An 18,806-nucleotide genomic window follows, 5' to 3' on the forward strand; every position below is an offset into this window, starting at 1 on the left:
AGGAGGTCTACATCAGGAGTGTGTACCTTTCTAGGTGGAAACTTGATCTCATGGAAAAGTAAGAAGCAAGCGGTTGTGGCAAGGTCAAGTGCAGAGGCTGAGTATAGATCCGTGGCTCATGATGTCTTAGAACTTCTTTGGGTTAGATCTCTTTTGAGTGAGATTGGAGTAAAAGCAGAGGAACCTATGATGTTGTATTGTGACAACCAGGCTGCAATCAATATTGCTCACAATCCAATTCAGCATGACGGGACAAAACACATTGAAATTGATAGACACTTCATAAGAGTTGCAATTGGCTGATGTTCTCACTAAAGAGGTGGCAAAGAACAAGCTTGAACATGATCTACACAAGTTGGAAATGTGTGGCATTTACTCCCAACTTGAGGGGGAGTGTTGAAGATTAATCAGTTTTGTGTTGTTTTATGAGTAGATGTTTTATGTTAGTTGTTAGATAGGAGGTGGGGGCCACAATAGTTATGTGAGTCCAAATTTTATTATGTTTTTGAGTCTTATATATGTTGTTTTATGTTATGCCACCCTATAAGGGCACAGTTGTCTTTGTACTGCTCTTATATTTTTAGTATAAATAATAAGTGAAGGGGGCAGCCAGATTATTGCTCTCTTTTCTTCTCAAGATCTCTTCTCTTCTTCTCCTTCTCTCTTCAAGAAACTACTTTTTCTGTTCATATTTTTTAATTCAGCAGATTTCTAATCCTTGAAAACCAATTAACTTTTCTCAAAAGGTCCCTGTAGCACCATATAACTGAACCTGGGTTTTTCAACCATCTCACAACAACTTTGGAGTTTCCTTCATTTACCAGATTCTGAACTCCTAGTTGGTCTGCAATCTGAATACCTTGTACAGCCACTAACAAGTCAGCTCTATTAGAGTCTCCTATACCCAGGGCGCCTGAGAACAAGGCTAAAATGTTGTTGTCCTTATCTCTCAACACACTTCCTATCCCAAAAGGACCTGGGTTGCCTTGACTACTACCAAAATTCAGCTTTACCCAACCTTCAGAAGGAGGCACCAACACTGCTGATATCCTGTCCTTCTTGGTATGACTGTTAGCCACAACTATCCAGTTCCTCCAAATATTGTCAAAAGAAAAGGTGTGAAAGGAGTCCAGAGTTCTCAACCAGTGGCTTGCCCAGTACAGCCTGAATGCTTCTTTCCTCTCTTGGAATAGCCTCACATTTCTTTCTTCCCAAATTGTCCACAAAGCAGCTGCTCTTATACATCTCCAAATTGTTCTACCTTTTTTTGTGGGCCACACAAAGAAGTTTTTTAACACTACATACTCAGTCAAAGATGCAGAAACAGATTTGAGACATTTGATGGCAATTCAAGTACGGATAAATATCCTCAAAGGATACTAATGTTGGCTCAATCTTTATTGAGAGCAATAGGCAATCTATCTTCCCTCCCCCCCCCCAATTTTTGCTTTTCTTCATGCCTAAAGAAATTGATAGAGGTAAATGTATATTGCAAAACTATTATAATACAACATTTCTTTGTTAACTGCACCAAGCTCTCATCCAAAGGCATTACTAGTCTCTTTTATTTACTCCCTGTCCAGATCTATCCTGAAAGTGCTTGACTAGTTTCCAGCACAAGAAGTAATACATGCTAATCATCTCTCCACATTTCCCCATATTCTTGGAAAACCATGTAGCATATGCCTGACTTTTTCATTGACATCAGATCAAGAAGATGACATTTGGGGAAAATAATAATGAGGAGGAACTACCCCCCCCCCCAAAAAAAAAAGTAAATAAATAAATAAAACAGACACAGAGAACCAAAAATGGTGTTAGCAGGGGTCGTACTCATTCTAAAACATACAACTATTACAAATATAATACCACCTGAAACCTTTGAAAAATAAATTTGCCCTCCCCACCACGCCTTCCCCAGATAACCCATCGGCAAGGGAGCTTACTGATCTTGGAACCTGTTTGAGCAAACTGTTCAAAGAGGATGGCAAAGATCAAGCTTCTCAAATCAGGTCCTTAGAATCCAAGGACCATCTTCAATTGAGAGCATCCATCCAATAATAGCTTGGAAATATCCTTCTACTTCCGTATCTTTCTTTTAAATCTTTAATATAAATATTATTGTTATTGATCAAAAAAATCTCCTTCTACTTTCACCCTTTCCAAGCCTAAAGCAAAACCGAGCTTTAAACCTTGAAGAACATATAATTCTGCCTGTATTGTGTTGTATTCATCAATCAGTACTGAAAATCTTAGAATCAGCTCACAATCAGGTCCTCTTTGAGTACCCCCGACATCCGATGGGCCTGGATTACTCAAAGAGCATCCATCAAAGTTGAGCTTAATCAAACCACTCTCCCATAGTTAGGTTGCACATTGTCTATGGGAAAAAACTAGCCATAGATTGCCATCCTCTAGGATAGTATCCAGATGGCCAACTGTTAAGCAACCCAGTCAGTAAAACTGTCACTTTGTAACATAAGTCATAAATTCCAAATTGACTTAATCTAATCGGTTTAGACATGCATTGATGGCTTCATATTTGCAGTACAGTAGTGGCAGTTTACTAGCTTCCTCTATTAAAGTAGATTCATTGGTGAAATTTGAAATATAGGTCTACTATGTTCTGGTAATATCTTCTTGTATTTCTTGAAAAAGTAAGAGAAACAATGCATATGAAGAAATTATTGCATCCTTTGTACATGTGGCTTTTATGATTATGCGAGTTCCAGCAACAAGGAAAACATTTTGTCTTTAGAGTTCATTAGTAAGTAGTAGCTATAAGAGGAACATGTTATTTTCTTGCATATCTTGCACTTTAGGAGTTCCTGGAGATATTAAATTTCAGATGTCTACTCAGCAAACAGTGTGCAACAAAACCAGAATATATATATATATATGTGTGTGTGTGTGTGTGTGTGTGTGTGTGTGTATGTGTGTGTGTGTGTGTGTGTGTGTGATAATCAATCAAATTTAAGAAAAGAAGTTTTGAGCTTTTGCTGCAAATTCGCGAGGTAAAAGGGAATAGAATAACGGTAGAAACAATTGCCTCCAGTAAATAATTAAAAGTTCACATTCAACATTGGTCAGGGATATTACTTGAATTCACTTGGAAAAGGAAATGAACTAAGAGTACACCTATATATTGATCCATACTCCAGAAAAATAAAAGTGGCATAAGGAACCACATATATGATATACCTTCTTTGCAGCGTAAAAGCTAGTGTCACTCCATCTGGATTCAATACCAGATGGAGATTTCGTAGGCAAAGGAGAAGTCATAGAATCCATGCACTCGTCACCTTCTGGTGGCCTTTCTTCCAACAAAATGGTCTTCCTGCCATAAGGAGAGTCATCAACAGTTTGCTCCACCATATTATCAACAGTATCCTGAAGATCTTCAACAACTTCACCAACTGAAACTTCATTCTCAAGAGCACCAGGAGAAATCCCATTTTCAGTGGCTCCGCTAGCCGCATCAGGACCATCATTTTCAGGAATACAAGAAGGAACTCCATTATCAATGCCCTCACTATCATCATCAAGATCTTCAGTGGAAGGAGATACAGGTGAACCCGTGAACCTATAGTCAATAGGCAATGATCTAATTGACTTTAGTGTAGGCGGTGAAACCCGAGCTCTCGGCACCGGCTTTCTCGGCATCTTCTCAGAAGAGCTCCGCGATCCCGACTTCTCAGAAGAACTTTTTGATCCCAATTTCTCCAAGGAGCTCCGGGGTACAGATTTCTCAGCAGAGTTTCGCAACCCAGGCGAATGCCTCTCATAAGAGCTTCGCAACCTAGGTGAATGCCTCTCAGAAGAGCTCCGCAGTCTTGGTGAATTACGCTCCATCAGATCAGATAAAGATCAATGAGGGAGGAAAAGGAGAAAAGGGTCCCCTTCTTTTTCCTCAAAAGGAACCTTCAATGTCCCACCGTAACCTATCTGTTCGACAAAATGGCGGGGACCCTAGTGTTAGAAACAGAGCGTAGTACTCTTCAACTCCAGAATCACCAACAACAAGTTCCAAACAGACAGACACATACACCGTACCAATTCAAAACAATCGACGATAGTAACCCAAATGAATGAAAGTACCAAAAATCTCGCCCAGACTGCTTCCACTCCAGTTTTACCTTCTCTCTGGGGAAAAAATGAACAAAATATACTAAATCAATCCAAACTCAGAACACCAAACTTCGTACTTGCACCTTCTCTACCTGGAAAACCACCTCGACAGCTTTACTGGAGATTGGACCAGAACTTCAGCTCTTTCATCTGAAACTGCTTCACACGACAGATAAAGTGAAATCTCCAACAAGTCCTCTGAAGGTTCAACAACTTCTTTGAAACCCCAACTGATCGTCAACTCCAGAGTATGCTTCAACACCTTTTGGTAATGTTCTCCCCCAAACCGATTTCAACCACAAAAGAACACTTGAAAATCTAGTAACCCTCTACAGATCTACTTCTATAACTCGATCTAGAATCGTACAGAACCTTCAGCAAATTCAAAAACGAACTAAGAAAATGAACCAGAACCTTCAGCAAAGAAAGAACTCAAGAACCTCGAAGCTCAACTAAAAATGAATGCAAATTCTGAGCAAAGCAACTCGGAACTCCGGGCGACTAGCTTCTGCACCAGGAACTCGAGAATAACCAGAGGAATCTCTACACCCACAACTCAAATTCACGAAAATCGTTGAGAGATTCCGAGGATTGAAATAGTCGATATCGGTTAGTAAACCCGGAATTTTTCCAGTGATTCATTCAGACAGAATTAATTTATTTATTCTGCGACTCGATCTTCGCTCCTCTTCGTATGGAAAAATCCAAAGCGTGTGGAGCGAAGCAGCTTTTGCTTTTCTTTTTTATTCTTTTATTCACGCACCGGTAAAAGAATTCCGTCATCCGAGTTCCAGGTTTTTATTTCTTTTAAAACATCCAAATGGAATTTCAAAATTAAACAAAATGACGATAAAGCCCTCTTCTTTCTTCTAAAATGGCAAAGGCATTCTAGTCCCCCTTGAGGTTGAGAGGCTCTAGTAACCGCTGAAATAGCTGAACTGATGATTCAACTGAATCACTTGCAGAATTTTAGTAAATAAGACAATTTTAACTAATAAATATTTTGAGTCTGGTAAGCCATTGTCATGAATATTTTGTCAATAAATTTTTCTAGATTTTTGGTAATAATTATTTTCTAAAAATTAAATTTTCTTCAAGTTTTCATCGGAAATCTTCATTTCCTGAAAAGAAAAATATGGTAAAAAAAAAATAGAAGATAATAAAATAGGTAAAAGGTTACTAGGAGTATTTTATTTATTTTTTTTATTTAGTGACGATAGTGAGTAATTATGGGATTTGGAAATTACGGAAGTTATTTCGGAAAAAAATGATGACGGGGGTATGTTTGTCATTTAAGAATATAATGATGATTATATTGGGTTTGACATGATGAGAAGGAGAGAGAGAGAGAGAAACAGGAGGGAGTTAATCGCGGGACCCGTTTTAAACTTGGAGCGTTGGATCAGGACGGGATGGACTGTTGATGACGGACACGAGTAACTGTTCTGACGCCATTACGCCACGCTATACGCTTTGTGGAAAGTCGGCATAAAGGGTCTGAGACTTGTCTGTCTTCGCTTTTTGAATTGTCGTTTCCTAGCCGTTTCGAATCGGCTGTCACCAGACTTAGCTCGGCTCAGCCAATCACATTCACACTTTTCCGGCTTTCCCTCCTTTGCTCTTTGGAGCCGTTAGAGGCGGAATCGGCGGAGACTGGATCTGCTCCTTACACCGGCACATCCAACTATCCATTAGGAACATCTCCCGTATTTATACGTTATTATTCACGAGAAATGTTCCGTAGCAGATCCCAATTCGAATCGGCGGCAATGTCAAAATCCATAGAAATGAATTGGATACGGGTACATTCAAATTTGATTCGTTTTACATTCGAATTCAAATCGTATGTTATCCATTGGATTGGATTTATATGCGACAGGAATTGAATTCGGATTGCAAAAGGGTATTCAAATCGTATGTTACTAGCGGATGGGTCCTGCTTCCCAGGGGTTAGAATGGAACTCTCGATCTGTCGACACATTGACTTGGTTTTTGGCCAAAAATCGTTGAATGGGTTAATAATTTATTGATCTAAGCAATCAAATTATTGATTCGTTGACTTGTTCAAGGGTTTTTTACTGTTTTTTATTTTTTTAATTAGCCATTTAGGCAATTGGTTCCGTTTTATCCTAATCTTGGTCCGTAGCCAAAAATCGTTGAATCAGTCAACGACCCATTGACCCGGGCAGTTGAACCGTTGACCCGTTTAATGGTTTTTGGTTATTTTTTTATTTTTTAATTTTTATTATCAGAACAGGCCATGCATTCGAATTGAACAGTTGAACCGTTGACCCAAAAATCGGTAGACAAAATGATTATATTTTCAGGTTGTATAAGTCACACACTCGAATGACATAACATGTATGGTAATGCTTAATGGACCTCACACACTCAATTTTTTGCATGTAATTTTTGTTATCATAATGGGTTGTCCGTTTTTTTTTAATTGGAAGCTGTCCAGGAAACCAGTTTTGTTTTACCCCAATCATAGTCACTGGCAAAAAACCATTGAATTAGTCAACGACCCATTGACCTGAGTGGTCGAATCGTTAACCCATTGACCTGCTCAATGGTTTTTGGATTTTTTTTTTTTATTTTTGTTGTCAAAATGGGTCACCCGTTCGAATCGGACGATCGAATCGTCGACCCGAAAACCAGTGGCCAGAACGGTTCCATTTTTTGGTCGTACGAGTCACACGCTCGAATGGCGTAACATGTATGATACTACTCAATGGACCTCACACACTCAATTTTTTGCTTGTAATTTTTGTTGTCAAAACGAACTGTCCATTCGAACCGCTGACCTGAAAACTGGTGGCCAAAACAGTTCCATCAATTTTTGCTTATAATTTTTTGTTATCATAACGGGTCGTCCGTTCAAACCGAATGGCAGAACCGTCGATCCAAAAATCGGTGGCCAAAACGGTTCCGTTTTCGGGTCGTATGAGTCACACACTCAAATGATATAACACATATGATACTACTTAATAGACCTCAAAAGCTCAATTTTTTGCCTATAATTTTTGTTGTTGGAATGGACCATCCATTCGAACTGGATGATCGAACTGTCGACCCGAAAACTGGTGGCCATAATGGTTTTATAATTTTTTGCTTGTAATTTTTGTTGTCAAAATGAGCCATCCATTCGAACTAAACGGTCGAGTCGGTTGAACATTATTAACAACATTTATCAATAATAGTAAATAATTATACTATTTAATTAAATAATCATTAATGATAGTTTTAATTATTAAATTTATGAATAGGATTTATTAACAATATTCATTAAATTAATAATTGCCAAAATTAAATTAAATTAACAGTATTTATTGGTAATAGTCAGTAATTATAATATTTATTAAATAATCAATAACAATACTTTTAATAACATTTTTAACTATTTTGAATATAACAATAATTACTACATTTATTAATAGTACTTATTAATAACAGTATTTATAATTTTAATTTAAAGTAAATATCTATTTATTAACAATATTTATAATAACATTAATTATTAATTATGATAACTAATTATATATTTATTAAATTACTGTAATAATCAGTAATTATTAAAATTGGGTTACTAAATTTATTAACAGTATTTTTTAATAACAATATTTATAATTTTAATTTAAAGTAAATTTAAAGTAAAATTAAAGTAAATATCTAGTTACTAACAATACTTATAGTAACAATAATTATTAATTATAATCACTAATTATATATTTATTAAATTACTATGATAATCAATAATTAATTTAAAGTCCAGGCACAATTTGTGCAGGCAACATTCGCGCATTCGGAGGACGCGCCACATGTCCTCTAAATCGTGTGAGGTGCTGAAACGTGCGAAAAGGCTTCAACTCCGTTAGTGGTGTCTACCGTTAGTCTAGGTTAACCTAGACATGAGTTCAGCTCCTCTCCTCTCCTCTCCTTCACAGACTTACGCTCTCTCCTCTCCGCCCGGCAGCGACTACAAAATCATCACCGCCGGCAACAAACAATCATCACTGGTACTGGATCAACCTCAAGTATTGTGTTTTTTCCATTTCATCTTCCTTGCATCTCTTTTTCTTCCATGAAAACTAACCCTAATGGTTTTGGATGGCAGCCATCCACCCAGTGGTGGCGATTGCACAACCATCACCGGCGATGAAAGAAGAACCTCGGGTATTGTCTTCTTTGCATCCCTTCTCAACGACAATTTGCACGATAAGTTGATAAGTTGCATTTCCCTGTATGAATCCATGGGTATTACCAAGTAGGACTTGGATTTATTTGCTCATGTCTCGTCCTACCTTAATTTATGGGACCTTGCTCGATGATGAGAAGTTGGAAAACATTTGCAAAACTGGGCTCTCCAAGGAATCCAAGATGTACAAGTAGGTGCTCACCCTCATTGTTGTATCACGCGTGGAGACCACCTGAGAAAAGATGGGTAACCTTGAGAACTATGGTTTTTCATCAAGGCCTCGTTCTCTTTTCGACAAGTTACTTACTTGGGTAAATGCACTTATCCGGGTAAGTGTTACCTACCCGAGTAAGCGCATTTACCCATGTTCTTTTATTTCTCATGTGAATAAGGCAATGACCATTTTAGCCATAAAAATCCATTATTAAAAAGGGCATTTTTGTTTCTTTCAAGTTTGTCAACTTTTCCCTTAGGTGGGAAAGTTATTTACCCACCTAGGAGAGTAAGTGATACTCAGGAAAATAAACTTTTCTTGGTCCCCACATAAATCTGAAAAAAGAACATGGGATTCTTGGTCAATGGGAATCAAAATCCCATTGACCAACTTTCCCCCCTCTCAGAATCCGAAAAAAAAACGCCCCCCCAAGAGATGAAACAATGAGTCTAATATGTCACTCTCCTTTGGTGCTCAACCTCTCCATTGACAAGGTCCAATGGGTTTGCCTCAGCAGATTAAAGGGCTATGTTGAGAGCAATGGGAATGCTCGAGGCCCAATTCCTTTAGAAATTTGTTACAGGTCACACCAAGGATATATCAAAGCCCTTGATGGAGTTTTATAAAGACACAAAAGGTAAGAGATTGGCAAAGTCCTCAAAGCAGGTCGCATGTTGGGGGTTCTCTTCTTGGTAATGTATTGTTGTATCCAATCTGATATGATCATTTATTGGTAATTTTACAAACTGATAGATTAATTTCTACCAGAGGTTGATCCGCCGCTTGATGATTGTTTGTTACCGACGGTGATGGTTTTGCAGTTGCCGCCTAGCGGAGGGGAGAAAGCGTGAATCTGCAATAGGAGAGGAGAGGAGAGGAGAGGAGCCGAACTTGCGTCCAGGTTAACCCAGACTAACGACAGACACCACTAACGGGGTTGAAGCCTTTTCACACGCTTCAGCACCTCACACAATTCGAAGGACACATGGTTGCGTCCTCCGAATGCGCGAACGTTGCCTAGACAAATCGTGTCTGGATTGAAGTCGAACTCCACGATTGATACTAAAAAAAAACTTATAGAAATAGTAACTAATCATGTGGGTTTTCATCACAATTTATAGAACTTGTGATTGGTCAAAGCATTTTTTGTATTATATTTTTTTATAAATAAATAAAATTAAAAATATCTAAAAGGATCTTATTTAAAATTCATTGGAACTTTTTCACTTTTCTCTTAAATTTATCATGACTTTTCAAAATCTCTAGAGTAATAGAGTTTTATTGTCCAAACTCATCTTCTCACCCTTAGTGACCATTAATAAAATTTGTCTATAGACGCATTTAAATATTTTACATTACCAAACTACCCTTAAATGATTACCAAAAAAGACTACCCTTAAATGGATAATCAAGCTTATTAAATATTTGTTATTATAGACTTACCCTTGATTTGGGCCCAGACCTAGGCCCATACTAGGCTTGCAAATTTTAGAGTTGGGCCTAGGCTTGACCCAATCCACATATATTTAAAATATATATACATAATTCTTATATATGAGCAATCAGGGTAATTTTATCATAAAAATATTTAATAATTTTGGCTGATCATTTAAAATAATTTGATCAGGTAAAATACTTAAATATTTATATGAACAACTTCTATTAATGGTCACTAACCGTGATCTAATGAAAATGTTGACGAAAGGTGAATTATGGACGATAAGATACACTACCAAGTTATAGGGGTCATGACACAAACAAATGAATCATGAACAATATAAATTGAAAATTACTTTGTATGAAACTTGAACCTAAGACAATTTAGTTAAAAAAATAATATTCAAACTAACTTAATTAATAGATACAACATAAGTTTAAATGCCCATGACAATATATATTTAAATTGAATTGAATTGGATTATATCAAATTTGATAGGGGTGCATCTATGTTCAATCGAATTATAAAATGGCTCAAATTTTTTGTCACCCTTGAGTTTGAATTCAAATATAGACAATTGAATATTGTTTGCTGCCCTACCGACTATGGCCTATCCAACAATGGACAAGACATATTAAGTTAAATCCTTAACTCGAGTTAGATAAAGTTGGTGAATCTTGTAATCAGGTATCCTTATTATAAATTTGCAACACAGCATTGAATGTTTCTTCACTTAATAAAAGTTTTTAATTTTTAATCTAAAAGCTAATCATGTCTTTATTTGTCATTTTAACTAAAAGAGTATTGGTTGCAACTATTATTTTACCCACACTCATGATAATGTGTTTGTAGGAAGTGTATATGGATACTACCAATAATAAAGTGAGGATAGAAATGTAAAATTTAATAAAGAATCTTTTTATTGTAAGAAATCAAAGAAAATTGAGAAAAATAATTTAATTGGAAAAAATACATTGAAATTTGAGAAAAATTAATTTAATATTTTCACTTCCTAAATATTTTATGGAGGGAAAAGTCGATGAATGGGATTGTGGTTCCCATCGACCAATTTTTCCATCTTCTTTTCGTAAATTTTTGCAGGACTCATAGAAAAGTCACTTTCCTTAGGTATCACCTATCTATCTCCCGGGTGGATAAATAAATATCCCACCTAGAGTTAATGTTACTAGCACATGATAGGATAATATTGTCATTCAAATTCTCTCTTTTTTTAAGGATAAAATGGTTATTGTCCGACTTACATAAGAAATAAAAGAATACAATAAATGACCAAAAGAAGAAAAAAAAGAACAAGGCCTAAGAGGTGAAGCATTTTTTTTTTATCTTCTTTTTAGTAGAGAAGACTTCAACACCCCCCACCCACCACACACACACACCAAGCTGGGTATGTCAATTTACTACATTTTCATTACGGAAAATGGCATGTGTACATAAAAATCTCAATGCTAAGGGATAAGTTTCATGATAATTTATTTAAGACGAGAATTATAATTTAAATAGACTCTTGAACAATAACCAACTCCTAAATATTTGCTCTTATAACTAATTCAAGTAAATATTTGTGCCTAAAGCTTAGTTTGGAAAGAATACAAATACAAATATGCATCATGTAGGGGTGTCAACGGTATTTGAAAATCCGATTTTAAATTCGAGATTCAACATAATCGAATTGAATTCAGATAATTCGAATATCTAATTGATCGAATTCGGATATCCTATTCATACCGAATAGCTAATCGGATTTGAATTTGGATATGACTTGATTCAATTCGATAAATATCCGAATTCAATTGATTATTTAATTCTTATATATAATATATAATTTTTTAAAATATTTTATATAATTTATATATAATAATTAAATTATATAAAAAATTTATATATTTATTAATTACCTAAAATAATTAATTAATCAAATTCAGTTATCGAATTTTTTAATCAGATTCGAATCCGATCCATTTACACCCCTAATACCATGCAAATATATACAAAATACAAGATTTTGCACTCTACATATTTATCTTTATACTCCTTCCCAACTGAGCCTAAAGGTTTCAACTAACAAGCCTTTTATTCTCTCCATAATACCAAGATAGGTGGGACCACTAATGGCCAAATTACCCAATGGCAATATTTTAATCATATAAAAATCCATGTACTACAAATGGCCACGAATCCCCAACAGAAATGGTTGTAAGGCTTTACCACAATGGATTATAGAAAAAAAATGGCCAATGTCCAACATTGACTCATGGTTTCCAGCTTGATAGCTCGAGTGCACATTATTGGTGCCATTGGTGGCTTTGTGTCACGGACGCCAGTTCAGATTTATTTCTCACAGAACGCACCTCATACCGACCTAACACCACGTTTTGGCCTTGCGTCAGAGACTCAGAAACATTTCCCTATGAATAAAAATTTACAAACACAGAGATGCATACGACCAAAACGTATAATGAGATCGACGTGAGGGGAGCTTCGTGGGGAGCAGATCCGAATTATGCGGACGCTAGCCTCGCCACTGACAACCACCTAATCTTGTTCACCTTGGTCCAATATCAGTCCCTGCAATGCCAAGGTTGTCGGAACCTGTGAAGGCAAAGCAATAATCGTCCTACTCTACTTTCTCTCTCTCTCTACCTACAAAAACAAAGATCGTCTCTACAAAATTCTTGTGTTCTAGAAAAATTGGCTACAGACTACAGAAGTCTTTTTGAATTCTTGTTAACTCTAGTAATTGTTTTTCTTTCATATCTTGTTCCCAGTTTGTTATACGGCCAGATGTATTCTCCAATTTGATGGATTTCAAACCTTTCCGCTTCGAGATTTTTTAGTCTAAATAGAGCTAATGAATGAGGATTATTATCGTTGGAATTTATTTTCTAACTTTTATGTTTTGCCTATTAATTCTTGCCTCTCGCTGGAATCCACCGATTTGAACCTAGAACAATCAATGGATGTGTTTAATTCCATTGCTTTTTTTCTTTTTTTTTTTTTTACCATCGTTTTCAAAATCGGACCGGACGGTCAGACCAGAAAAACCGGAAATTGGTCAAGTGACCGGTTCCGTTTTCTCCCAAAACCGGATTTTCTCTTCAAATCGTTGATTTGGACCGTTTGACCTGGTAACTGGATCCCCAACCGGTTTAATCTCCGGGCCAGTTTTAAAAACCAAGTGCTTGGCACATAATGACAAGGTTTTTAAAACCAAACCAGACAGGGAACTCTTCTGGGGTTTGGCTCCCAGGTCAAACGGTCCGAACGGACAACCAACTCTGATAAAAATTGAAAAATAAAAAAACCCAATAAACAACCAAAAACTGTTTTTGGGTCAAACGGTTTGACAGTCTAACCGTCTGAATGACTAAATCAATGGTTTTTGGCCAAAAAACAGTTTTGGGGTTAAACAGAACCAATCAGATAACGGGTTCCCAGTTTTTCCGATCTTACGGTCCAATCTAGTCTGATTTTGAAAACATTGCATAATGAATATGATCAATATGTTGGAGGCTTGAAGCATATTGCCTATGCTATAGGTGTGTTTTAAATCAATATGTGCATTCTTTTTGAAAAGACCCATCTCCTATTTGCAGAAATGGTTCTTAGATAATTGAAGAAACATTCATGAAAAGTATTTTTCTCTTCAAACATGACCACATGAGAGTTGAAATTTATAGTGGTGCTGATTGGGCTAGTTCATCAAATGAGCATAGAACTTAAATTATTGCACTTCTATTGGGGGTAATAACTTTTTGGTGACATGGAAAAACAATAAATAATTTGTAGTGGTAGGTCTATCATGCCATGACTCATATTGTTAAGGTGTTCTCGATTAAGAGTTTATTGGGGTATCTGGGATTTAGTGCGGATGGTCCCATATCTTTCTATTGTGACGAATCAGCTACATTTATAGCTACATGCAAATTTTATCTTACATGATGGGATAAAGCCCATTGAAATGGACAAGCATTTTATAGGGGAGTTTACATTATTTATACCAAGGGCGTGAATGCCTTATTTCATAATGAGTTATGTAACAAGTTGGCAGGATTGATTGACATTTGTAACCCAACTTGAGGGGGGGTAGACCTGTTCACTGGTTGGGCTTCAGGTCAAACCCATTCAAGTTTTGGCAAAATCCAAACTTGAGCTTAGCTCATAAAGTTAATCCTTGGTTTGGGGCAAGGATCATATTCCCCATCCAGTCATCCCAAACCCCGATTTTAAAACTAATCCCCAATCCCCGATGGAAAATTCATTCCCCATCCCTGACCCCGACCCCGGTTGGGGGGATCCCTATTAAGCATTAATCCTCATCCTCGTCCCTGTTCTGTCAAAGCAATCCCCATTCTTGACCCCAACCCCACAATTTTTTGGATTCTCTCACCATCTCCTCTCCTTTCTCTTCTCCACTTCTTTTCTTTTCTTTATTACAGGTCTGAATCCATGTTTTACAATATCAACGAAATATCTTAACTTAAATAAATAAATAAATCCCATGAATCCAGAAAATTGCAAATTTTATTTCATAGCTAATAGCTCTTTTATAGATTCTTGCTTAGGCCGTTTTTCTTGTATTTTTGGGTTTCACGTGTATTGGTAGAACCATGCTTGGAGTTTAGAGTTGTGGTTCATATTCAATGATTTTCAAATGAACCCAGTTCATTACAAGCAGGGTTTTTTCTTTTTCATTGTTTTCGATTCTTTATTGATCCATCCTATCAAACTAGTGCCCCAATGATCCTGTCACAAGTTTGGCTCCGGTCAACCTTTAACACATCATATTACAAAAAATCATTGATTTGGTCAATAACTAATGAATTAGGATGATTAAACCAGGTGACTTATTCATAGAGCTGTGTCAAGGGGTTGGGTTTGGTTCTGAACATGGTAGACTCGTCCCCAAGGACCCCAACCAACTACAAAAATGTAAACACTCAGCATCAAACCAGACCCTATAGGACCTTTCATTTCAGAACCGGTACCAAACCGATGATTAATTAATTTGCATGGATAATCTGAACTAAACCAATAAAACCTGATTACATTTACCAACTACATTTCTTTTATGAATATTGAACAGAGCTATAATATAATTTACATGTAAAATTAACTCAATCTAGATCTTGGATTTCCTACCCACAAACCTTCACACATTCCATACCCACATGCCACATGCCACATGCCACTATGGCACTACAGCCTCACATGGGGAACATCTCCCTTGTGGGACATCAATTCATATCATTTATAAATTTTAAAGATTAAAAAAGGAGCTATGTATGACAGTATGAATGTATGATTATCTTGTCACTGACAAAATATAGTTGATATGGTCACTGGGTGTCACTCCAAAAATGGAAGTGCCAGGTCAAACATGTAAAATTGCATAGCCAATGGGCGATGGGATCCCCTACAAGCAAAAATTCTGCAATTCTAAGGGCCTGTTTCATTCATGGGAATAGGGATCTGGAGTGATATTCTGCATTTCAATTTCAACTATTTGATTGGGTGGAATTGAAATCTCATTCTTATTCCTGGTGAAATTGCATTCCCCCATTTGAGGGAACAGTCATTCATCCCCTCTCCCTTGGGAATGAAATCTCATTCCAGCTTATTTCTATTTCCATTCTGAATCCTATATGAACCAAATAGATTATGGAAATAGATCATTCCGATTCTGATTCAAACTCTGAAAGATTTTGATTTTGATTTCGATTTCAATTTCAAGCAAATCAAACATACCCTAAAAGCACAACTATCCAGACATTGGGAACGTCTCCCCATAAATATAACATACATGTAGAGAGATATTCCCAATTAGGGGTGTAAATGAATTGATTTTGAATCGAATCAGGCAATATCTGAATTCGATTCAATATCGACGGATATTGAAAATTAATATTTGAATTTGAATTCGATTAAATACTTGAATATTATATTTTATTAAAATTTGACCAATTAATTAGTTTAGGTAATTAATAAATATATAAAATAAATATTTTATTTATATAAATATATAAAATATTTCTATAATTTAATTATTATATATAAAATATTTTAATATTTTATATATTATATATAAGAATTAAATAATGGATCGGATTCAAATATTTATCAAATCGAATAAGGTCATATCCGAATTCAACTGATTAGATATTCGAATTATCTGAATTCGATTTGATTATATCAAATCTCGAATTCAAAATCGATTTTTCAAATACCATTGGCACCCCTATTCCCAATTTGTGGATGAATGCTATGTACGAAGAGTTTTTGCTTTTTGAGCTGAACCAATGGATCTCACATGCACCTTGCTTTGTCTCGCCCCTGAATCCCTTCTAACTTGTACTATGTAATGCTAAAAAAACGTATGAGCAATGAGATTTCACTTTTCTAACTTTAATTTATGCACAAACTTCACCATTACCAATTGAAATTCATTATTGTAGCACCCTTAGGGATCATTATCAAAGCAATGTTTTAGTTTAACAAAGTGGTATTGGTACTTGGTAGTATATTCCATGAGTTGTGGGAGCAGCTTTTGTATTTCCCAACTCTAATCATGAGATATTAACTTATGTTCTTTAGGCTCAATTTGGAAGAAGTAAAAATACAAATAGATAGTGTAAAATCTTATATTTTCTATTATTTTGTATGTATTTGTATCCTACATATTTGCATTTGCACTCCTTCCAAACTGAGTTTTATGGTATTATGCATTTGATTACCCAAGTCAAAATTTTTGTATATATATCTGTACACCCAATATGTTTACTAGTGTAAAGACTCATGTATATGAGACAACACATGTGTAATAGAACACCGGTCATACTTGTGTGATCGGAGAAAGTACAAGCGAAGCTTAATTAAGATGTTTTTTTTTTTTTTGGTATTATGCATTACATTGTAGGGGGGTCAAGGGGTGGGGACAGTGCAGGGTGCATGTGAAGTTCACTAACCTTATCATAGAGAGCCTATAGCTATGCGGGTTTGATCTTAGGTTTCCTAATCTGAATCGGAATGGGAATTGGAATTGAAATTAAAATCGGAATCAGAATCAGAATAATTTATTCCCATAATCTGGTTCAAACAAGAATCGGAATGGGAATTGAAGTTAGTTAGAATGGGATTTTATTCCCAATGGAATGAGGGAGTGCCATTCCGCTAGGAATGGGAATGGGATTCCAAATCTACCCAACCAAACAGTTGGACCATTTCGATTACGATTCCAATTCTAGACCCCTATTCTGATAAACCAAACAGGACCTTAACTATTTGGTCTTATTATTAGCAAGGTTAGTTCAGAGTTGAAAAGCATAGAATTTATCCTATTCTATAAGGATAGCCTTGAACAAGTTAACGTTCTCTTAAAAGCCTACATTAAATAATAATAAAAAAAAATAGAGAATATTATAAAGTTTATAAAAAAATGAGCATGTATTATGTAATTGTCATATTAGACAAAATTTATCTATAAAAATGAGAATTATTACTACTATTAATGATGGAAATAGCTAAAACACAACAACAATAACAATAATAAGAGAAAAGTAATATTTTGTCCATGATTGATTGACTTGATCCAATGGGTCAGTGGTTCAACTTGTAATTATCTGATTATTGATCAAGCCAATGATTTTTTTTTTTTTTACTAGAAGTGATTTGAGCTGAAACATACTTAAAAATTTGTGTTAACATTAATTTAATTGTCTAATTCACCCACAACTTGAAAAAATTAATATTAACTATAAGTAAAAAGATTTGAAGCTAAGTCTTTAGGTTGTTGAAAAGATAATAAATCTATGATGCCTCAATTATTTATCTTTAATATAAGAATCATGAACAATATTATTATTATTATTTAGTGGTGTATTGAAATATGGGAATGCAAACAAAGGGAGGAAATTTTTGGAGTGTTATTTTGTCAATGAAGGACAGGCATCTTGTGGGATAAATCCAAGAGAAGGGAATATTAAACCCAAAGTCAAAACGACATGGTACCATAACTCGGCCCCATTGATCGCAGCTTCTCAGATTGGTCTATAGGTGGGGATGCATCATCCGAGGCATGGCTATCTATGACCCAGTGATTGAACGTTAGACAGATGTAAAGGGTGTAGCTAAGTGCATGTGGCAATGCCCCACCACACGTACAATTTCCCCCATCCAGTGGGGTGGGTCCCACGGCGGCTAAGGTTAATAGAATTATAGAAAGTTGGAATCCAGAGCCGTCTGATTTGTTGAACGGGCCGGGTTCATTACACCCAAACCCGATCTAAGCCACCGATCCATAGGTCCGGTCAAGACGGAGTTTACCATTTTTCCCGACCCATTAACGTATCTAATGTTATTCATCTCAAATCCAATTGTTGCACACAATGCAGATTTGGGTAAATGGTGCTATGGTGGTTTTCACCAATCATGCTGCTAGACAAGGATGGGACGTAGAACCGTTTTGATTACTGGGTCACGGGTTGAAGTTGAACAGTTCAGCCATCTAGCTCAATTGTTGAAATCGCTTAAATAAATAACAAATAAGAAAAAAAAAAGACGATTTAATATATATATTTTAAATTATTTCACATCAGAACATGGTTGATTGGACGTTAGAACACCCAAAAATGGACTAGAAAAGGTTTTAGCTGTTTGCAGTGCAATATCATTTGCACTTGGTACGAATGCATGAGAGTGCGGATGAGAACAGTGCAGATTTTGGTTCACTTTTATCTTATGGCTTTACTTTACCAGTTTACTTGCTTCAGATTTTATTTCACTAATAAAATAAAACCTAAATCAAATGTAAAGTA

At 35.9% G+C, this 18,806-nt stretch overlaps 1 protein-coding gene across 1 annotated transcript in view; it reads right to left on the reverse strand.

Moving 5' to 3' along the window:
* The window catches only part of LOC104591935 (myosin-1-like), a 37,853-nt gene extending 33,000 nt beyond the window's left edge, over window positions 1-4,853 (reverse strand). Inside the window, exon 1 of the mRNA XM_010251094.3 lies at window positions 3,202-4,853. Within this exon, the coding sequence (XP_010249396.1) occupies window positions 3,202-3,852 (651 nt within the window). The 5' untranslated portion in view covers window positions 3,853-4,853. The remainder of the gene's footprint in view (window positions 1-3,201) is intronic.
* Between the last annotated feature and the right edge of the window lie 13,953 nt (window positions 4,854-18,806).

The sequence above is a fragment of the Nelumbo nucifera genome, chromosome 3 (genome assembly GCF_055504915.1).
Source record: "Nelumbo nucifera cultivar China Antique chromosome 3, China Antique-T2T, whole genome shotgun sequence".
NCBI classification, from domain to species: domain Eukaryota; kingdom Viridiplantae; phylum Streptophyta; class Magnoliopsida; order Proteales; family Nelumbonaceae; genus Nelumbo; species Nelumbo nucifera.